At 44.3% G+C, this 23520-nt stretch overlaps 3 protein-coding genes across 3 annotated transcripts; 2 read left to right on the top strand and 1 right to left on the bottom strand.

Moving 5' to 3' along the window:
* The first annotated feature begins 94 nt into the window (after positions 1-94).
* Positions 95-4412, top strand: LOC149342931 (m-AAA protease-interacting protein 1, mitochondrial-like). The gene is made up of 5 exons (XM_089545471.1): positions 95-525; positions 646-717; positions 921-1044; positions 1111-1246; positions 4200-4412. The coding sequence occupies exons 1-5, from the start codon at positions 130-132 to the stop codon at positions 4282-4284; spliced, it is 813 nt and encodes a 270-aa protein (XP_089401597.1). The 5' UTR covers positions 95-129; the 3' UTR covers positions 4285-4412.
* A 157-nt stretch (positions 4413-4569) lies between these two features.
* On the bottom strand, positions 4570-21266 carry Snx27 (sorting nexin 27). Its single transcript, XM_089545470.1, has 11 exons — positions 20923-21266; positions 20227-20329; positions 19961-20089; positions 17803-17995; positions 13996-14066; positions 13174-13266; positions 12424-12675; positions 8491-8580; positions 7986-8135; positions 7628-7756; positions 4570-6647 (listed from the first exon to the last, which is right to left on the bottom strand). Exons 1-11 carry the CDS (start codon positions 21207-21209, stop codon positions 6570-6572), a joined length of 1575 nt encoding a protein of 524 aa, XP_089401596.1. The 5' UTR covers positions 21210-21266; the 3' UTR covers positions 4570-6569.
* LOC149342929 (lipid transport auxiliary protein 1) lies at positions 21246-23485 on the top strand. The gene is made up of 7 exons (XM_089545473.1): positions 21246-21648; positions 21713-21814; positions 21886-21997; positions 22065-22118; positions 22209-22372; positions 22862-22920; positions 22989-23485. The coding sequence occupies exons 1-7, from the start codon at positions 21592-21594 to the stop codon at positions 23227-23229; spliced, it is 789 nt and encodes a 262-aa protein (XP_089401599.1). The 5' UTR covers positions 21246-21591; the 3' UTR covers positions 23230-23485.
* The last annotated feature ends 35 nt before the right edge of the window (positions 23486-23520 follow it).

Genomic DNA, 23520 nt, shown 5'->3' with positions numbered 1-23520 from the left:
TCCTAAATTTACAGTGCAGATATGACTACGCGCGTGCCAAGATCATACCAAGACAGTAATCATTTGTGCCACCATATTTTGTGCTGTGATCGGTCAAAATCATGATTGAGATCGGCATCAGCGTGTAACATGGCGGTTCTGAGGTCGGTAGCTGCAAGCGCTTTAAGGTTGCAGCAGTTTCACGGACAAAATTTTCTCAGAGTTTGTGCTAGTGCCACTGCCGCATGTGTCCACGTAGCCGGCCTCTCCTACCAATGTGCTTGGGCGTCGCAGCCGCGCTCACTTTCGGTGCCGGTGGGTGCAGGTGCAGCTCGCCAGATATATCCAACAACACCGCTGTGTGTACGCCCGGTCCGCCGGTGTTCCTCACGAAGCGACAACGGCTTCGACCTAATGAGGAATTCGCACATAGTGTGGCCGAGCCTATTACTGACAATCAAGAACTGGTTGCAGACAGTGTTTATCATCAAACCCTACTTAGATGCGACGTACAGCCAGCGTGAATTCCTTGATGGTGCCAAGCAGGTGACGTCCTAATGCTGTGCATTGTTTGCACCGCTTGTTGTTAGGATTTGTGCACACTGAAGGGACCATTGTGTTCCTTTGTGTCCCGTCACAGGTGCCCAATATCGTTTGTGTTTTTAGGCACTGACCTATGTTTCGGTTCTGATGGCCAATGGAGACTTCAAGTCCATGGAAGGCTTGGTCACAGACGATGTAAGTGTGAGACACACGCATACGTTTGCCGATGTTACTTGCATCCACGCGTTCTTCACCTTGCATACCTCGGTTGTAACTTGTGCTGACTGGTCTTGTGGGTATACACCAAAGCAGCCCATCTCTTGACAATGCGCCCACAGTGCTTTTTGGGTCGAGACAGGATTGTTTCTTCCCCCGCACTAAACAACCTTTCTGTGCAGGTGGTATCTGCTGCCCAGAGCAACTGCTGCACGCTGAGCGTTGAACAACGCAAAAAGCTCACCATCGACCTGTCAGATATCTACTTTTGCTTCTTGTATCAGATCGGCATTATCATGGATGACAGTAAGTGTTTTTGTGGGGAAGATTTCACATGGCGTAATGCAAACCAGAGTTTCTTTTGATTTGCAGACAGTGACCAGAGATTTGTGGAAGCCACTGTTGTGTACCACTATGTGCCCGGTCTGGAAGAGGTACGACGAAATGCAGCAGTGATGAACGAAACAATGCAGCAACTTCAAGACAGGGTTCATGTTGCAAATTACAGGTGCTTTTTATTCACTCCTGTTTCCTCCAGTGTTTGTAGCAGAGCTAAGCACTATTACAATTACGGTGCTTGTTCCTTTCATTTCCTAGCTGTTCACTACTGCCACTGATGTGCAATACTCTGGATGCAAAGCTCACTTGCTTTACTCTTTACTAGAAAAAAAAAAGTCCCATTTGTGGGCTGTGCGGGTGCTGGTAACTAAGCAGGCTTTAATGATAAGTAAAATTTAAAGAAAAGTGCATTTTCTTCTAAAATTCCCTGAATTGAGGCTGCTAAGTAGTACTGTGCTTATTTAATAGCAGTGCAATATTTAATGAAATGGTAGTTTTGTTTTCCCCCTCTATGTACCGCATTAGTGAGAAGTTTTTCAGTGCAGTATTTGGGAATAGCAGTCTCATGCATCACACTTCAAGTTCCTAATCTGAACTTTGCTTCATGATGAGTATTTTCAAGCTTCCCTTGGTCATTAATATAATGCAAATTTAGGTGTTGCTCATTGGATTCAGTAATTGCAAATAATTTTGTGCTCAGATTTCAGAGGCCATTATGGCTCTGTTTAGTGTCAATATTAGTGACCATATTTTTAATCTTGCCATGTGCCTTTAATGCTTTCATTTCCAAGAATAGGTCTAAATCGTCCAAAGAATTGAATCAAAAGCTGTAATTGCTTGCTTGCCCAAACCATATTATTCCAGTTAACTGATTTTTTCACCTGGTGTAGAAGAGACAAAGCCTGGTAAATTAGTTGTAGGTTCATGCCTTTTTTTCTCCGGAAATGGCATCCTCTCATGGCATGGTGCTGCACATCGTTGATGACTTTGTGTCTGTAACCCTTACAGTAACAGTTTGACATGTTGATAATCTCACCCTTGCTAGTGTTGGAAAGCAGCAGCTAACAACATGCATTAGAAACATGTGCTACAAAAAAAAAAAAAAGAACCCTGTTGCTCTGCCCTCCTCCTAGTAGATTAATGGCACCAAGGCTGCAGTGTGGCAGTGTTAGTCTGTCACACTTTGGCAGTGTTCCAGTCATGGTTGTTGCAGTTCCAGTGCTAGACAGAAACGCACCAGCAGAAATGCGTGCTCTTGAGCCTGTAGTTCATATGGAAGGTGCTTTTTGGTGAGGAACACTATACCAGACGTTTCACCTAAGGTGTTCTGCAATTTTTAAAAATAGGCTTTAGAATTGGAAGAGCGCTTTTTTCGACATAGCATTGTCAGTGGTGTAGCACATTAGAATACAGCTAAGGTGTGCTAGCTAGTAGGCTAGTCAACTATATTACACAGTTAACATTTTAACCATTACTATTTATTGAGAGGCATGTAGCCCACCGTAAGTAATATCTAGCATTTAGAATTTCAAAAATGCAAGTTACCTTGGGTGCAGTGGCCCAACAAATTTTACGCACATCACACTAAAATACATGTGCTTTTGAAAAGCTGGCAGGCAAAGCAACCACTCTAGTGCACGTAACTCGTCGAAATCGCCAAAATTTGTTGGGCCACAGTGCCGAGGGTAACCGTCTTTGAAATCCTAAAAGCTGATGTGAATATTATTTACAGTGGGCTACACACTGCTCAGTAAATATGAAGACTGACAGTAATAGTGAAAATGTTCACTGTTCAATATCAGTTAACCAGTCTACTAGTTAGCACGTCTTAGCTGTATTCTGATGCGCTAAACCGCTGGGCAATGCTATGCCAAAAAAGGCGCTCTTCTAAAAAAACCTATTTTTAAAAATTGCAAAACATCTTAGGTGAACACCCCGCATATGGTGCAGTGTTCTTGCCCTTTAAAGGGACCATGAAAAGAATTAAAAGCCGCTTGTAAATGTTAGAAGTTATGTTCAGAAGCACTGACACCAAGTATGAGTCTTCAGAACTGAGCCGGCAATTTATTATGGCTTTTTAAAAATCGCGGGCCGTTTGGTGTCTTCGTAGGGAGCCATTTTGAAACCAAAATCGGGGAAACAGACGTCACTAGTCCCATGACGTCGGCAGGCCACCACACGCTGTCATTCGCTCGAGCCGCGGCAGCTACGACGTCACGGGCACACTTCCGGTAGCAGTGAAAATCGTCTGCTCGAGGCGCCGCGCGACCCCCTCGGGCAAGCGCGGGCCAGGACATTGCCTTCACGCATATGTTTTCAATTTACCTCTGCCGCCTCTTTCTGCCGGGAGTTCGGGAGCCAAGAAAGCGCCGAGACCGGAGAGACGCTGCCGACGCACGCTGCTCCTCGGGAGTGCGACAACCGGAAGTCGTAAACCGAACGTCAGCGAATGACGTATTCATGGGCAGAGCCCAGTCCCGGAGCTGTTTTCTTTATTTTTTGTTGGTGCTCCGCGCGTATGAGTTGAGGGGGAGAGGAGGAGCGTGATTTTCAATCGTCTATAACTTCGTTGTTATTCATGCTAGCTCGAAAAATTCTTTCACTGGGGTGACGAGTGATGGATTGCCTATCTTTACGTAATCTCAATTAATTTGTTTCATAGTCCCTTTAATAACTGTAGTGTGTGGAGGCCCATTTTTGTTTTCGGCTATTCCGTACCCAGCATTGGAATGAAATATTACATTCAGACCTACAATAAACATTCAGGCACATATTCTTTCACTGAAACATAAGGCTGTCTTTAAGGTTTATTTGGCTGAAAATGGTACATTTCTTTTGCACCATAGCACATTGTCGTAAACTATACAAATGGGACTGAATTTGTTGGTACTAGTTCATGGCTGTGAGTGAAGTGTGAAGAGCACACACAAAGGCAGCCTTTCCTGCTGATGCCTACCCCGAGAATGCAGTGTAGTTGCTGCTGTGAAAGCATGTGGGGATGCACAGAGGCTGTGTTGGATGCTAGTACTAGCTTGCAGGAAAACATCCCTTAATCAGACAAAAACCTGATATGTTGTCTTTTTGTCCATATTGGCTGCCACACATTTCATCTTTCTTTCCAGGTTTATTCGTGACTACACCAAAGGCATGGAGAGTGACTGGACTATCAACCAGTTAAACCACTTCAAATTGACGTCAGTAGCATGAGTATTTGTGGAACTGCCAACATCATTTTTTTGGGTTGATTGCTGAGAGTTAAAAATTAGATTAATGCTCTTTAGCCAATTAGCATGGTATAAATCACTGGCATTAAAATTGTGCGCTTGCTACTGAAATACCTGCTCTTGTCTTTGTGCATTTCATGAAGCTATGTGGCCAGTAGTAGTTCCGAAGCACTGTCTCATGACAGTGGATGGGCATTGTCTTAGGGACGACACTTTTCCTAGAAACTGCATAACAAGGCAGCGCAAGAAAAAACAAAAGGCAACTGAATTCTCACTAAACATTTATTTTATAAGAAATTCCTAAACGGAAAACAACATGACCATCCCACCTGTCTTGGACAGCTTCTAACTGCTGCAGACTCATACTCAGTAAATGAAGCACTGGATTTGGCCATGGTGCACAGGCTTGGCATAATGATTACCAAACAAGAAGAAAATTCATGTGTTTTTCTAGTGTTTCACAGACATTTAACATTGCAGCATACGCTGCCTTGCTCGAAACATTCAGAAACACAGCTGATATGCCAGACCTGAGGCCACGTTTTCAAACTTTCTGCTTCAAGAAGTTAAAGGCTGCAAGTTGCCAACGAAATACTCCTGTGACTTTGCAAACAGTTTCTTACTAACAAAGGGATTTCACCAAGGTCACAACCCAGCACAAATCAGATAAAGGAACAGAGAATCTGTATTTAAAATAACCCGTTCGCTTCTTGCTGTTGATTCCACCTACACCACAGCTTGAACCCAAGGGGCAGCTATCAAAACGTTTCAACACATGGCTTGACACAAGCATACTGTGTCAGAGATGAACCGTTTTACATGACCACCTGAGCTGAAAACCACTCAGCTTAGTTGTGATGCAGAAACTGAATATCCCCAAGCTGTTGCCCAGGTTTTAAGCAGCTGCCACTTTTTAAGCGAAATTGGGCCTGAGTATGTCTTTATATGGCAGCAGTCCAACGAGACTGACGACGATGGCAGGTGGTGTAGTGGTAGGTACTGCAATGGTTGCCAACAGCACAATAAAACTGGGGGGAACAGAAAATATGGCAGTAGTAAAGGAACTGACCATCACAAAGAAGACAACATGAAAAATATTCTCAACATCAAATGGAATCCAGAGACAAAACCTATATAAACCCTTAAAGTGTTAGTATGCCAGAGGGGGTTTACTAGTGCAAGGCTAGCTAAACTGCACAGCACGTACTAGTGACGGGGCATATTATGGCTCGATCCACTGGCATTAGTGCATGCTACTCAGTGGTCCAGAAAAGCATGCCTCTGCACTTTGCACACGTGGATATGCCTCATAACAAACAGCCAAATTCAACAACCCGCCAGCTTTGCAGCCTTTTGAAGAAACATAAAAACCATGCACATTAGTAACCAAAGAGCACCAAAACTATTAGAACACCGGACTTCAAAAGCAATTTCACATCAACATCACTTAAAGGTAAAAGTAGTTATCCTTGCATCAAAATATTCACCAGGGTCCTGCTCATGCCTTGCCATCAACATGACAGTTTTGTAACGTCTAATTAAAACAAGAAGAGATGACTAGAAAAATTAACGGTGCTATTAACAAACAGTGCTTCTTTTGATTACCCAAAACACTCAAGAGTCCTCACTTCCAAACTACAAAACCATGACTGCTATCAATGCAGCATAGAACTGTGATGCCTCACTGTGTTTCACGTGGGCCAAATCCAGCAGCTTTGAACTTATTGCAACAACAAACAAGTACACGCATAAATTCACCATCCCCTCTTCCAGCCGAGCTGCGCAAGCTGAAACAAGCATAGAGAACGACTGATTGCCTTACACATTTGAAGATTGGTCTGCTTAAAAATGCGAACAAAAGTTGTTCCAAGCCAGTGAGTGTAGATAAATAAACATGACAAAAATTGATTTGAATGCAAGAAGGCAGGACGATGTCATCCAAGCCTCTAGCCAGCACCAAAGGCTTTCCCCAGACACTGGCGAAAAAACCCGGCCGACCTCCACATCAAGCACAGTTGTGGCACACTACTCTGATGCTGCGTGCTTGTTGCACATCTATGGCATCTGGTGTGCGCTGGACACTTGTGTAAACCAAATGTCGTCTACCTACTATGTACAAAGCCCTCTATGTACAGAACTGCATGCACAAGCAACTATGCAGTGCGGCTGGATCCCAGTGCTGCCAGGAGGCACGTGAGCCGTGGCGGTGGTCCTCCCGGAGCTCTCTCCTTCCTTGATTTACTCCTAGTGTGTGCGCAGCGGCGGCCGTTACCCGGAAGATGCATTCTCTGTTCGCCAAGTCCGCTCTTCCTGTATCCGCTCGAAGCAGTCAAACATGAACAGGAACTGCAAGCAGAAGCAATTTGCTCAGCTCGGGGCACTGTGGTGCATGGCATTAAACTGCTCCCTTCTTTGCCCATGTACTGGACAGAGGTTGAAGAAGAAAAAAAAACAAAGAAAAGCTGGGGCACTGACACAGGATGATAGCAATGGTGAATCTGCACCTACCTAGAGTTGTTACCTCGCAGTAACAACACTAATAAACTTGATTTTGCAGAGCAATACCTTGAAAAGGTTAATGGTTTATGGGGTTTAATGTCCTGAAGTGGCTCAGGATATGAGGGACGCCGTAGAGGAGGACTCTGGATAATTTTCAACCACCTGGGATCGAAATGTTACCACAGTGGCCGGGATAGAACAAACATCTTTCAGGTCGGCAGCCAAGTGCCATAACCACTGAGTCACTGCGGTAGCTAATAACATGAAAGCAGTTTGTAGAATAACATCACTGTTTTTCAATGAGAAAGTCTGATATGAGAGTGACTTGATGCTCTCATGACAAAGGAGCTTACAGAATGCTGCCATGAAGCATCATAAGAAAGGGTGCGCAAATACTACTGAAATTTTCGAATACGAATCAAATAGGAAAAAATGGTTTAGAATATTAAATATCTGTTCAGTATGAAAGAAATATTCAGAAACAAATAACGAATTCTCTTTCCCTTATTATTTTTTTTCTTTTTCGGAACGGTGTTATGGTCTTTGAACCGAAAAAACAAGAACAAAACTACACTGAGTCGGCAACACACTTAAAAAACATTACGTGTACAGAAATGTACACTGCTTAATTAGCATTACAGTATGCAACCTGCAATGAGGCGATGCAAAATGAGTAAAATTATGAAATCGATGAACTGACACATGACTGGCAACTAAAATTAACATGACTGGTAGTAAAACCTAATTAATTTGGACTTTAAGGGATCAAAAGAAATGCCTGAATTAATTGAAGGTCCAATTAGCAGAAGGTGGAAGACACAACTCACATAAGGCGTGAAGATTTTCACCCAACGTGGTTTCTTGTCAGGTCGGGTGTACTGGAATGCAAAAGCCATGCCTTCTTCGTCGACTTCCCACTCTGCCACAGTGTCCCATGGGAACTCTATCACTTGTGCCTGCGTGCAAAGGATACAGCTTACCAAAAAACTTCTCAATGCGATAATAATACTTCTCATAGGGCATGAATAAATCCATGACAAGAGGAATCTTTGAAGGGAAAAGGGCATAAAGCGAAGGAAAATGGATGCAAAAAGGGTATTACGTTTTAAGGGGTTTAAAGAGACAATGACCAGGCATCATCCATTCGCATTGCCTCCCCAAGTGCCAGTAGGAATGGGGTCCTACCTCCAACGTGCCATCGTCTCTGCACGCCTGCAACTTGAGCCCATCGATTCCCAGGGTGGAGACCACGTGGCCATCCTTGCGAGCATCACAGGTGCAGTGCGGGAAAGAGAGCTCACCGTAGCCCTCCAGCGTCCTGGCAAGCTGCAAATACTGCATTGGCAGCACAGGAGAAAGAGCACAAAGATGGGCACGACTGTGAACTGCAATGCGTGAAACAATGAACTTAAAAAACAGCCTGCAACAGGGAGATAGAGAGCTTATATTTTGTTTGGAGTAAGCTTGGTTTTCACATTCATGGCTCAATAGAGGGTTCCTTGTACAGCTAAACTTGAATGCAAAGATACCCTTCATATGTGCCTGCATGCACAAGCACACACGCATGCATACACTTAAATGACAGCAAAAAACGCGCTACACAGCAATGGCTGTACGCCGCCACACCAAAGTATGTTACGCTGAAAGATGAACTGTTCTAAGCTTACGTCAGTATTACAGCATGACTTACTTCCATTTTCCGTGAGCAATCTTGTAGTGCTTTCAGCTCGTAGAGCTTGTTGCCTGGCTTTATCTGTCCTTTGTTCACATCATCGATGGCCTGCAACACAATTTAACACACAAACAAAGTGTTTTATTAGGTCTTGAGAAAAGCGTTAACTTAGAATTTTCAATTTTAAAGAGTACTGTTGAAGAAAACTGAAGATTAAAAATCCCCTGGTAGAAGCCCCCTGAGAAAGCTTCCGTAACATAAAAAAAGAACCTTAATCACTTATGCATGAAAAACTTTCGCAGTGCACAATGTAGTAAGCAGTGGTTCCCTCTGGTGGAATCTAGGTATATACTCACATTATGACCCTGGCAATGTCATAATTTGGCCCCTAGGCATCATTTTAAAAAATTTGGTGTGTTTGTATGAAGTCGCACAAGCAGGCAATGTGCCACGTGACATTCATGTTGACTCTCAAACTCGCCTAATTTTCATGGCTTTGCCAGTTTTTTATATTCTCATAAAAACGATGAAAGTGAATGTACTTTTTAAAAAAAAGCATATTAATATATATTTTTTCTGCTTAAAGAATTTTCACAGGATCTTTCATAATATCACCACAAGAACTCTTCCTTCCAATGTAGAAAGGAGGGGCAGAACCACTGATACTTTGTTTTTGCATAGAAAAAGCTGCAGGCCTGCAGTGCATATTACAGCCAAACCTCATTGTAACGAACGTAGATACAAGAAATAATAAGCTATATCGAACTGTTCCTATTTTAATAAACACCTGCACTTCTTACTTTATACCGTATTTTCCGGTGTATAAGACGCACATGCCATATGTGCAGGCTGTCACTGAAAAAGTTGGTATATAAGACGCACCCCAATATACCCAGTTAGGCTAGTGAGGCTTAATTAAACACGCTTGCGCGACCATCGCGAAATTCACCGTACCTGTGAGAAATTCTTAAGCAACGCTAAGTGATCGAAAAAGGCAACACTCACGCCATACCTGCCCATGTTTTAGAAAAAAGAAAGAAAGAACGAAAGAGCTCTCCCATATGTCCATAACAACATTTTATTTCTACTCAAAACCTTCGAAGTCATCTTCGAATGTGCTATCAAAAAGTTCCCCATTTCTGGAGGCAACGCGGCTGACACATTCTCTTCGCACTACGTACACGGAGCAAAGAAAGATGCAAAAGGGTGGCTAAAAAAGAACGCCGGTTTGTCTCGGCTTGTCCTGACAAATGGTCGCCATCTTTTGGCATTTCACCTTACTTTTGCTTGGGGCCTCCGAAACGGTGCGTGTTTGTGATCCCGGAAGTCGTCATCCCCGCCGTTTCATAATAAAGTTCACTTAAAAAAAGTGGCGCGCGGCGGTCCCCGAATTGAAGTATTAACCGTGTTACAACCGCATCATTGGTAGTGATATTTTTTCGGTGAAAAAAGCTTGAACAAGAGCCTGAGCAATTTCTGAACTCACAAAAAAACCCCCGAAAAATTAGCGTATAAGACGCACCTTTGTATAGGACGCATCAGCAAGATTTTTGAAAAAAGCCGCGTCTTATACACCGGAAAATACGGTACATCGAATGCAGTTTGCCATTACATGGATATATTGAAATGCATAGCACTGAGCTGTGCCCGCTCAGGTGGCAGGCTTTGCCTCACTACAGGGGTGAATGGTGGTGGTGCGGCAAGCGTTCATGACCACGTACACACTAATCTCGCATTTGCGAACAGCACCACAGAAGACAGAGTGGCGAGAAGAGTTAGCAGCCAAGCAGTCTGCACCCGTTTGTGCCTCTCGCACCCGTCGACAGTGCTCCAGAATCAGCAACATGGTCGGCTGTTGTAGTTTTCCAGCAGCCATCCTCTGCTCAGGTCGACTGCCAAGGAGTGGAGGTGGTGAAAATTGCGATAGCTTAAGTCCCAGCATCCGATTTTTTGCACAACACTGCTTTAAAGCAAGGAAGCCACCCTAGCTAGTGTTTAACCTGCCGTTGTCACATGCTGCGGTGCTGAGCGGGAAGGCCAACCAAACTAGTGCTCGCCGCTGGGGTTTTTGCGGCTTCCGCAATCGCAGCGAGCAGTTCCGAAACGGTGTTAAACCTGTGCAAAAGGTCTCTCCCAGTTACCGTTCGTCCGCCGACTAAATTTAGCGTTTCCAACGCGAGTTTTTGTCGCAATTTTATATTAAGAAATTCGGCTATATCAAACTATTATAAAAATTTTTTATCTATTCGCTATAATGAGGTTTCACTGCAGACTGTTTCCCATGCCCCCTCAGGTGCGCTGACGATTCGCAGGCCCCGTCCATAGGCAGAGTTCGGCCGCATGGCTTCATTTTCGGAGCTCCAGACTGTGCACTGGCAGCTATCGACCGCACGTATCAACCAGCCAACGCAAGCTGTATGTTGCTTAGAATGAAGATGGCATTCTTGATGGTTTTTTTTGTTTCTTTGTTTCTGTCTTTCGAAGGTGTCTTGCTACTAGAGCGCCACGGACGCCTCCCTAGCTTCCGTCCGCGTGGTGTTTCCATACCTGTGTGCAGAAACTGCCACAACTCTGCACCCGTCGTGAAACCTCCTCACATGCGACCCCACATGTGAAGCTACTGTGCTCGCGTTGCACACTGAAAGAGGCCACAGAGACCTTTACCATTGTGGAGCAGTTCTGCTCCCGACACTCCGATGCAAGAATTAAGCATTTGCTATAACTGTAAATAATCGTGGTTTTTGTCCTAAAAGATGATGACCACAGCCCAGGTCTTCATCACATTTTACTTGCACAAAATTAGTTCTGGCAGTGTTTGGGGGCCATTTGATAATTCAACATTCAGATAAATTTTGACGTCTTTTACACTTGCTTGAAGTTAATTCTGAATTATTGAGGTTTTACTGTAATTAAATATTATGTGGTGACAAGGGCACACTGTCCTGCATTTACTTGCATACTGGCTGATGCATCGTGCAGGTCGGCCCCCAGCTATGTGAAACGGGAAAATAATTTTTTTTTTTTAATGCCAAATTGGTCGACCAACAGAAAGCTCCAAACTGCAAATATTAACTAAGGTGACAGACACTGTGCATCACATATAACAGCAATGGAGCAGGCAGACACTTCACTGGAGGCAGCGCACTTATGCACTGAGTGCAAATTTCATGCATCATCCCGAGAAAATGCGACAGAACAGGTGAGCCATGAGGCCTTCATTTCGTTCTATTAAAAAGTTCGGCAGATGCACTCAAAATCCACAACGTCACCCACTAACAGCAGTAATCCGTTTTCGTTTCATTGCTTTCCTTGGTATCGGTACCTCACACACTGTTCGGCGATGTCGAACTTGCGTTCTGGTGCATACTTTCCTCACTGCTCCACGTGTAAGACGACGACCCGTTTAAATGTTGCAGAGAACGGCCACTGATGTTCGGGAGGACACGTGACTCACAGTGCAGTTGAATGACTGAGAGAAGTTTCGTTTTTACGACTAGGTCTCTAAAAGCGCGTGGCCCTCGTATCAATCTTATCTGATAACCACTTCCGCTGCCCTTTTGAAAAAGAAGGTACGCGTGTAACCTTCCCAAGATAACATTTGTAGCAATTGCCCTGCTGTGTCAAGGCTCAAAGGCGGCCTTTGCCTTCTTATGAAGAAAAGCCAGAGGAAAGCTAGTAGTATTTGTGGAGGCACTTCTCTCCGTAAACTTCTACCCAGCTTTCAGCACACTGCAGTCTTGTTCCTCACATTACATTCGCCTACTTTTTTTTCCTTTTCTTTTTCACAGTGTTGCACCCACAAAGTGGACCTTCGCACATTACAACTGTGGTCGCGTTATGTCCGGGTAAATACAGTAACACGTGCGAAGACCACAGTGACAGGGAATAGGGCCGTCAAAGATGCACGTGCCACTCAAAGGACGGAAGCAACGGAAGCGCTGCAGTGCTCACCTGCCAAAAAAAGAAGGTCGCGGCCAAGGGGTGAGCCTCGGCCAGCCTCTCCTCCACCTGGGTGGTGAAGAGCCACTTGCGCACCAGCAAGCATGTGGACGTGGCTGTCGAGTAGTTCTGGATGTACAGGTTGTGCGGAAATTCGTTGGGGCCCAGTCGGCGCTCAAAGCCGTACTCCACAATCTCAAACAGGGCAAAGTAGCGCCACACTTCTTGTGGCAAGCCAGCTTTCTCCACCACAGCCTGGTACACCTGCAGAGCAGACACGCCCAGAAGACAGATTTCGAGGCCGGACTAGAAATACCACATGTTGCCACATGCAAGTCTGATCAAGTCGACTCTGTTTTCACGGAAACGTGCATCCAAAATTGAGGGGGGGATTGACCACATCTGGAGCCAACCTATTTGTATTGTTGAGGGGTAGTTTTGGCTGTGCCATGCTACGAGAAATGCTGCAGTGGAGGGCTCCACATTATTTCAACTACCTGTGGTTCTCTAACGCGAACTGACATCGTATTTCGCTGCCGTCGAAATGAGACCCCCATGGCCAGGATTCTGAAAATGCACTGCTCTATTAACAATCATTTTGTACCATATATTTTTCCCCTTAAGACCTGCTTGCACTGTTTTTTTGCTAGCTACCTGATCTGTATGTAACAACACCTGAACGTTTACAATAATGCTAGTTAAAAATATGACTATACTGCACACTTAACCAGAATGGAAGTGCACACCACAGTACCAACATACCTCCTCTGTGGAGCTGTTCTTGCGCACTTTCACCACTATGGTTGTCCGATCGGGAAGCAGCACTTTGATGTCCACCAATGACGCACTGCCGCCCTTGAAAGTACAGGCACAAAGAACAAAAAAATTATTCAACATCATGCTAAGATCGACATGAATGAATCAATTATGGCAGTTTGTGCTTACAAGGCTTTGCCAAATGGCATACTCATTCATGGTGTGCAGATAAAACTTGGAAAAAAACTTGTCTATTACATTTAAAGTATCAAGTACAACACATCCTCAACTGCTTTTCAAGTCAAGTGTCAAGGACTGTGACGCATGTGGAAGGCTCGGCTTAAGTGTAAGCACAAATACTTTCAGCTGCTGCCCTCTATACACAGATCGGCTACCCAGTTCATAGAAAGTAAAAGAAAACAACCAGGAGCTGAAGATAATCCTGGAAGGAAGCTGAAAGGCAAGCGCAAGAAATGAGAAGAATGACAGCAAGCTAGATTCTTGCAAAGTGCAGGTGTAGTGATCTTTGTTAATGCTGCTCAGTGGCAACTTTTGCCTGTACTCTTACTTTTGTGTTCGACAGACAACTATCCAAGCATACTTTGCAATAACCTGTTGAGGAGCTCCAATAAACTACATGCATATCTGCTGATATGTGTTTGACAAGACTTTACATAAAAATTCCCCAAAAAAAGCTGAATGTGTGAAGCACTGGACACACAGCACATGCACTAAATGGTCACATTTACAATGAACGGTAGCCAAAAGGCGCAAGCATGCCCTCAATAAGACGTGAGCAGGCCAGCAAGTGAAAGAATTGGCACTCACATGTTCATCATCCATATCTGTGAGGAAGTCCTGCATAGTATCACTTTCCGCTATGACTCGAACTGCACAAACTAGATGCACAATGAAAAAAAGGTGAAGGAAAAGAATCCGTTAGAAACACAAATAGGTGCGTCAATGTTGCAGAGCAGAAATGAGTACATAATTACAGCACTATATTTGCAAAACAATCAAAAGAATAGGAGCCACTACAGTGGTCAGTAACAGTGTGCAGCACAATACCAACACTACTCACACAGAATAGCTTGCCAGCGATTTTTAAACGCTGACTAAATTCTGTTTTTTCATTAAAGGGCTTCTTTCTCTCTCTCTCCCAGCACTACTGATATTGCCTGGTCTACAAAGCACAGTATCTAGTAAGCATCGGCAGCATGCACAACTTTTTGCAGAGAGACGCATTTGGATGGTTTTTCTTTAAAGTACTGTGCCAATATCCCCTTGCATTTTCAGGGATTCAAAATTTCCCAGCGAATCTGTAGCTGCACACCAAAAAAATCAGTAACAAGCCTTATAGGTTTTAATGTTCTAAAGCGACTCAGGCTATGAGGTATGCCAAAGTGGAGGGCTCCGGATAATTTTGACCACCTGAATATATGGGCCTTTCATTTCACTTCCATAGAAATAAGACTGCCGCGGCCGGGATCAAACAGAGTCTTTAGGATTGGCAGCTGAGCACCATAACCACTGAGCCACTGAAACATTTTTTAGACTATGAAGGTATGTATTTTTGAGAAAATACATTGGCATGCAAATTTCACCTCTCCAACAACATACTCTTTGGCGAGGCAGAAATTACAAGTGCGATTGCTATCATGAAGGGATATGGAACTTGTTCCTGCTTCACTGACCAGGGCTTATCAAAGTAATTATATGAGACAACCTCAATAGTTGAGTCTTGCACAGAGAACAAGACGAGCTAACTAGTGTGCATGTCACTTTCATATCCAGTTAAGTGCAGCACACACAACAGGGATACGCAGGCAATATTCATTGACAGGACGTTAGCAAAATGTTAATGCATGCTGCACTAAAAGCACCTAAAGACATATGCAAGTTCTCTCTCACCAGGTGAATAAAAGTAAATGAACGCAGCTTTTTGGCATGACCAGTCAAATTAAAGAGGTCATCCGCCATTGCTATATGGTTTTAAATTCATAATGTGGAGTACTCAAGGATAATGTTGGTAGTAGATGCTAGAATGTTCTTGCTTCCTGCTGAAATATCATAAAAGGAGTTGTTCTTTGCACTACAAGCAAATGCCCCAAGCTTTTGTTTGAAGGTTATACCCCTGTCACACGGGCATTTCGAAGGCCCTCGAATCGATAGTCTATCGACTCGAAGGCGATCGAGCGCTGCTACACGGCCAGTTTGAATGGCCATCGAGTCAATAGTCTATCGAGTCGACGGAGCAGCCCGGAACTCTATCGAGATTTCGAGCGTTGACCAAGGTTGCTAGCATTGCTTCGAACGACAACAAGCATGGCGGTGCCCTTCAAAGCCGGACCCCTCACTTTGGACTGAATTTTCGTTGTTGCTGCCTTTTTCTGTCCGTTCACTGGTCATAAATGGGACACCGGTCTTTCCATTTGTCTCATCTTGCCTACAAAAAAATGTATAAGTGATAAATTTGCTTTATTTTTTATTTAGTGTGACAATTCTGCCGCTGCTAGGCCTAAGAGAGTCTGTTTGTTGACAGTAATGGTTCCCGTTTTGACAACCAGATGGCGCCACTAGAGGCTGAGTTCATCTTTGCGTCTCTGCTAGCATAAGCTGAACTAAATGTGGGAATGCGCCTGCGTTTAGCGTACGTAAGCGTGCATACGCTCGTGGTACGTAGACAGCATGAGTTTATGATCTTTTCTCACTGTATCTGTGCACACCGCGAGCGGCGACTTGGTGCGCACAGCGAGAAGCAGCAGCGGCGCGGCCGTTCCAACTCGCCCGGGCGTCAACAGATGACAACAGGTCCTATTTTTGTGGCGAGTGAATCTGCTTCGCTTGCCGGATTTTTGAACAAGTGTGAACGCGCCTTATGACTGCAAAAAAGTGTATTTCAACATTTAGTTAAGTTTCGTCAATATATTTTTGTTATTTGCGCGAAACCGAATGTAGCGATTGTGGCGCCACACGAGCTTGGCGTAAGACACAAGAACGATTTCAATGGCCATTAAGATTTGCCGTGTAGCAGCTCCACAACTCCCTCAAGTTCGACGGCGATCGAAAATCTCGATGGCCATTGAAACTGGCCGTGTGACAGGGGTATTAAATGGTATAGTGACTTCTACTGCCGCATTCAATGCCAGCTTGACTGAAGATGGAATTTGTGTTAGGGCTGTACCTTTGATGATAATCTGTATTGTCTAGATACTCTTCTACTGCCTGCCGACTCGTATGTCAGGGGAAACGGTAAGAAAGGCTTATACGCAAAAGGGAGAAGACTATCAAAAGCACCAACAGTAGGGTACAACTGTGCAATTTCATTTTTTTTTTTTTTGCAGAAAACTTGAAAAAGCTCTAATTGCAAGTATTGGAGATATCAGAACTCTATGCATGAAGTTTCATGTCTTGTCTTAGAACTGACCAACACCTGTTTTCAACAGGAGAGCTTCCGCTTGTGCACTGAGTGAAGGCAGGCAAGTACGTGGGACCTTCAACGAAACTCAGAGGGGATCATCACATTATGTGACTTCAGCAAATGCTGCATGCACTTTACCACAAACTGGTGCAACAATCTTCATCCGCATTGTCTCATGTGGCAGTAAAATTCCTTTTATTAAGTACTTTGATGTACTCTGTATTTAAGCATAAAGCAACACGAATCCCTTCAAGCTATTTTAGCTATCTATTTTTGTCAAACAACATGCATGACAACAGCATTTGTGCAGGTGATGTTCATGTGGGATCAAAGGTCTATGACTTCACTCGACTTAATGCACTGATGCTGAGGCCGAAATCTCTGACCTTATTCACGTTATTTAAATCAACTGCTGATCTCACTTCACACCATAAATATAAGTAAATTTGAGGTAAAGGTTGGCCTCGTGAGGCTAGAGGCTCATCAAATAGTTCATCTATGCTCTAAAGCGTAATTAAAGCTGAGCAAAATCTCGTTACAAGCCACTTTGTTGCTGCATTACTTAATGTCCCAAGGTGCGTAGTACGCCTCACAAAGTATCTTGTACTGAGCTAAAAACAGCCACAGTGTGGGAGAAAAAGCTTGTTCTCATGATCACCAAACGTAATGACAAAGTGTGACAAAGCTAGAGAGTACAACCAAAACCAATGCATGTTGATTAGAAAATAATGCGAAGCAACTTAAATGACCAATTTCACTCACTCTATCAAACAAGGCGTCTGCCAGAGAGTACCAGCAGCTAAAAAAAATGAGCCATGCTGCTACATTTTCAGCACCACATACAAATGCAAAAATTGTGATAGCAAAAGCCGATCTAAATCGTGTAATCTGGAACTGCCCTCAGTCCCTAACCGTGAGTCAGTTCATTACCAACTCTGCTCATTGGGTATTGCTATTGCTCATCCCCGACCCGGGGACACAGATCAAGCTCCTCCAGCTGGCTGAAGACACCGCCACTGCACAAGGGATAGCGGCCGTTATGTAAGTGGGGGCGGCCTCGGGTCGCTCCTCTGTATCCGCTGGTAATAAAGTTACGCCACCACCACACACCAAAAACGCAATTCCTGTAAGACATTCTGTAAAATCACACTATGAAACATGCAACGTGCTGTGATGCCAGCGTAAAACACCAGCTTTCTTCAACCAAGCCACACCTTTTTCCAGGTACTGTTCAAGGCCTCTTCTTCGTGAATCTAGTTGCTGATCTGAGAGCGAAAATGGCCATTTGCCCGGGAGCTTGGGGAAGGCAAAATCAGGGAATTCTTTCTTGAGGTTCAGGTGAAGTACCGAGAACTCTCGGTAACGCCGTGAACACAGGTGCCTTCCAGCCATGTAAATATTGTACACCTGCGAGGAAACAACACCGTTAAACGCTCAATTTGATCAAAACTCTGTTAAATGGCCACTCAAGCAAAACTTAGTTATAGGGTTATGATGACAAAAATGCGACTGGCGCTGTCAACTAGCACACAATAAAAAAAAAGAGATAATTTCCACTCAGAAAATTCTTTAGGAATGTGCCCTAGAGCTCCACATAAGTGCAAAAAATAAAATACTGGTCCCAAATAACTAGAATGAGGCATTTCTTACACACAAATAAAGCTTTAAAGCATTGTGCTTATACAAGCACGCTGACAATTAGCCAAAAAGTAGCTGGGAGTATTAAATACACCAAGTATTTACTGCTAAAAGGTATAATTTAATTAGGAATTTATTTTTTCTAACCTTGCTGCCACTCTTGCGGTATTAATATAACCAGACTTATCCACTAAGCTTCGAGATCACAGGGCATTTTAGGCCAGTTAGTTCACTAAGTGCTACCGTAGCATGCTAGACTAGAAGTGACAGGTACATAACTGGTCAAAAGATGCGCACCAAACAGAACTCGTCTTCACCAAAAAGTCAGCATACAATGCTCCAAGAAATAAGGTGCTAAAAAACATGAGACGAGCGAGGACGATGATACACGCGCCTGTACAGTCATCCTGTCTCATCTCGTGTGTTTTGTAGCACTTTATTTCTTGAAGTGTAACATGCATACTCAACTAACCCAGCAACAAACGCTACTCAAGTACATTTCAGCATATTTTGGGACAGAACCACAATGAACCCAGGACATGCCACTGATAACAGTGTAGTTTGCCACACTTATTCAACACTTCTTTTCCCAGAATTTTCACTTTCTTCAGAAGTAGAAATGCGACAGCTATAGCTATACAAAGCTATCACTCGCACATCAGACCCTTTTTGTGGCTATGGGCCTTGAATCAGGAAACAAGTGAGAGAGACTACAAGGCATTTTTTTTTTTTTTTCAGAATGAGGCAAATACAGACACCAGCTTTAATAAGCGAAGTGCAGCTGTAACTAACTTCGACCATAAATTTTTCTTTGAAAAACTATAAAAATTAAATGGGCCATATAACTAGCATTTAAAGCATACCACGTAAAAGCTTCCAATATGTCGCTGCAAATAGAAAACTTCCGCTTTTTTTTTAAATTTCTGTCAGGGTGGATTAGGCTTATTTCGAAAAAGAAAAAAAAATCTCATGCTACCAACACCTATGTTTTCTGTGCTACAAATTCACTGATCTGCTTTCTACGTGGCTGCATTCCATTCCATTAAAAAGTGCCCCATTTTCGGTAACCATTCCCCTTCAACTGTACAAATGATTGTAAGCAGCATTCAACATAAACACATGCAACCAAGGAAAAAAAAAGGCCTTAATAAACTTCCCCTATGTTAGCTGCATTAACTAAACATCTCCACACTACAGTTACCTTCTGTTCTTTGTTATATACATTTGTATTCTACAATAACCAACTTTTTTAACTTACGAACATTACTAAGCATACCACAGGGTACATCACATTAAACATAAGAGAACAAAACACCATCAGTGCAAGCTTCACTGCTGCTTGACAGGTTAACAGTGCAATGCACACCATGCCAAACATACCACTGACTAAAAAAAACAACCTCTTCAGTTATAAGCATCAGCCTTTAAATAAAAGCAAACAGTAACATAAACTTCATCCACTACTCTTATAAATGGAACTGAATAATGAGCTTGTCTGACATCAACACTGTTGCAAGTGATATTTAAATGGGGCTGATGCTGCTTTAAAAAGTGAATGATGATGACAAGCACAGATGCTTTGACAGCAGACCCTCACAGCGGTTATTACTACGGCAATGTTTGCGCAGCTTCCCTGTGCAATTCCACAAATAAAGATACCCTGCCATCCAAGGCTGTCTTATCTGTTCACTTAGAGCAACGGTAATGCAAGGAATGGGGTGAACAAAAACTCACCACGAACTTGTCATTGGATCTTTCAATATAGTTATAGTCCGGGATTGAGATGGGTAAAGAGCGTTTCTCACTGTAGTCAACATACGACACTCCTGAAGAGTCATCGCTTGGTTCGAGCCGTTCAGCTTCCTGGCAATAGAGAACAGCAATCTCAGCATCACGTATGCTGTTCAGCTAAAAAATATGGCACGTTTCTGAAATACAACGTATATTCGTGCATTTATGTGCAGACAGACTACATACAGGCCGTGAGCACATTAACCTACCTGAGCTGTGACAGATATGACGGTAAGGGTAAGCTTGTCTCCACCAGATTTGATGAGGTCCACGACCTGCTTGTGTGTGGCTCCTTCTACGTTAACCCCGTTGCTAGAAGGCAAGACAACAACGAAATCAGTTGTCTGAAGGGGGCACGGAAATGCATCGTACGTAACGCGCGAACGCCCCCAAACAACGTTTCCGCATACACAGGCAGCCAAAGCGGCGCCCAGGCCTTCGGAATTTTTTCCTGTATTTACGCTGCGAACACAGTGCGCCTTCACTGTACGTTGGAAGCAACCTTCCAACAACTTCCTTGTACTGACACTGAGATAAAAGCGATGCTTCACAGCTTGGTCACCCTTTTGCACCACCGGATACTTGTCAAGTTGATCACCGTCATGACACTAATACTGCCAACCATATGGTACTTATTCTCAAATGGGATCCGGCAAACTCTTCTGAAGTCTGGTCGCGCGCCTTTTCATGACGCAGGCTGCCCAGGGACAGGCAAAAAACATCACTAGCACAGAAAACACGGAAACAACTTAAGCCTAACCAAACTTCACCGAAAGCGAAGGTGAGCTTCGCCTTGCCACCCACAGACGTCTGCCGCTGCCACACAGAACACGGCACGAACTGCGCTCAATGTTTGCTCACTGGCAACCATAAACACCAACAAAACAGCACGAGTCGATGCATACACTTCCAAGATCCTGTCGCCGCGTCGAATGCCAGCCTCCTCGGCAGCACCGCCTTCGAGCACCGCGCTGACATGCTGCAGGGGCGCGTAGAGTTCACCGTTGATACTTTTCAAAGGGCCACCTTCACTGACTTGACCGCGCACGTTGAAGCCAAATCCTGTTTCAGTCTTGCAGATGGTCACAACTCGCGGCCCCAGCTGAACCGGCGCGATTATTTTCTCGTCGTTCGGAGGAGATCTCTCCGAGTCGCTGTCTGCCATTTTGGGGCGGTATCGGACAAAAAGCATCGCGGTCACGTGTTACGAGCCGCTGGCAAAATACAACAAACGGAGCCAATCGGAAACCAACTACATCTTCCGCCACTTCCGCGAAAGTAACCGAGGTTCACGAGTAAATTAACGGCTTCCACTGAGTTGAGGTGTTGCACGTAATCGCCTAGTTGAAGTTAGCGTATTTCACTACGTTTAAGGCTGTGTGATGTTACTACCTGGTGTTACTTTCGATTCGTTACTCGACCGATATCAACGTTGGGCATCTCCGCCTCCCGCACTCCTCGCTCAAGCTAGCGAAGCTGCTGTATCGGATGCTGCGCATCTTTGGTCATGAACGTGCATTTTTACGCGCAGCCGTATCTCGCTATCATCTGGGCATGTTCACTGAGATGAAGAAATGGCAGATCGGCTTTCTGGAGTTGCTATTATTATCTGCATTGCGCTAGGAGTTATGGTGAGTGGCGCGAGCTGCTTCAGCTTTTACAGCTGTCAACACAGTGCGGTTGGTGTCTTTTCAGACCTTTCTACTACTGTTTATATTCGCTAAAAGGCAAATAATGCGATTCACCCTGAAGTCGAAGCACAGCCCTCACGTGCCGATCGGTCATGGTGTCTCTAAGGCAAGTAGGCAAACTCATGTGGGTAGTTTAGGTTGTGCAGTCTATCACGTTATCCCGGCGTCGTTTTGCAGTCATTGAAAGATGAAGTTGACAGACGGCTGCTGATTATCAAAGACATCGCTTATGAGCCTACACTTCTCAAGCCAAACGAGCGGATTTCTGCTGACAGCGACTTGTCTCAAGGTAGCTCGAACCGTGCACTTTAAATTTCTGTATTCAATGTGTTATCCCTCTGTATTTTCAATTACAGTGCAACCGCAACATTTACTTCGTATGGGTGTTGTGGACAAGCTTTCAGAACTAGGTAATACGCGGAGCCTTTTGTTTCCCTTGCGCGTAACAAACCACGCTGCAATGACGCACTGACTGAAATATTGCTGTGTCCTGAAACCAGAGGAGCATCTCGGAGGCATCGACAAAACACGGGTCCGAAAACCAGGACAAGATGTCCGAGTTTTCCTTTTGCGCCAGGTTCACGGAGGACCGTTCGGAAATTGTGACCCCCGAATCATCCACAAATTTCTCGACTTATACGAACATGCTCGACATAGTCCAAAGGTAGGAGCCAAATCTTAATTCCTGTTTCAAACTGGGCAGCACTGAGTACATGCTCTGGCCAATTTAATTGCTTCACTGCACCTTACTCAACAGATAGGTACCATCTTGCAGCTCACTCAGTTTAGCTATGTTGTCCCTGCAGACCAAAACTGACGTCTTCAACTCTTGCAAAAAACTGCATGAATCTATGGCCACTCTTTGATCCGTGTATACATTATGTGCAAGGTGACATAGGAACGGAGGAAGGAACAACTTCATGTTAGGAGCAAGAGGTCCTCGAGGGTGGGCTGCTAACTTGTCCAAAAGTCCACGGGCCTGGGCTTCGCATTGAGCTCCGACCAGTAGCCATGTTCCTGCTGTTCATATTAGAAGTAGTTTCTCTTGCAATGCATAGCAATTAGCCAAAATGTCCTGTTGTCATTTCCTATTCTAAACGCTCAGAGATATCAGCTGAGGTTCTTTTTGAATTCTTTGAACTGGTCTTTGCAGGAGTTCACACACGAGCATTACCAGGCCTTCATGAGCATCCTAGAGCAGTTGAAGTCAAGGTAAGACTGCCATGATGCCCCTTTCGACTGAGAAGTGGTCTTCATCACTGCTCTCTTCACTTCCGTAGTCTACCCTCTCAAGACAAGGCTACTGCTCGACATAAGGACGCAGCACAGCAGCCAAAGAGCAGAGAGTCGCCGAATGTAAACTTCCTGTCTTCTACAATGACTCTTCCGCTACCAGACGCCATCCTGCCAGGCAACAATGGGAGGCCAGTGACCGAGCCCCTAGCTAGCTGCAGACCACCTGCCCTCACATCAGCCGAAGATGACAACAGTAGAGACGCTGCTCTGGAAACATCAGTTTGAGAGCTGTGTGTTGCTGTGCATTAACTTGGTGCCATATACACTTACTGTTTTCCCCTTCTTAGTTCGACGATTGTGTCAGTGTGCAGCGCAAGGGTACTTCCATGGGGGTCTTCATACGGCTTCGTTACGCAAGGTTAATACTTTTCTTCAAAGCTGAATGATTTGTGTCATGTGCAGAGCGACTGTGCTTCCTTGGGAGTCTTCAAAGTTTTCTCTCTGTATTTGTGCTTAGAACTATTAAAAAAAAATGCTCACTACAACCTAGCTATGTACTTCAATAAGGCAAGTAAC

This window comes from Amblyomma mixtum, chromosome 5, assembly GCF_055824585.1.
Source record: "Amblyomma mixtum isolate Tamu chromosome 5, ASM5582458v1, whole genome shotgun sequence".
Lineage (NCBI taxonomy): Eukaryota > Metazoa > Arthropoda > Arachnida > Ixodida > Ixodidae > Amblyomma > Amblyomma mixtum.
Note: the sequence above shows the minus strand (reverse complement) of the source record. Positions and strands in the feature narration are given on the sequence as shown.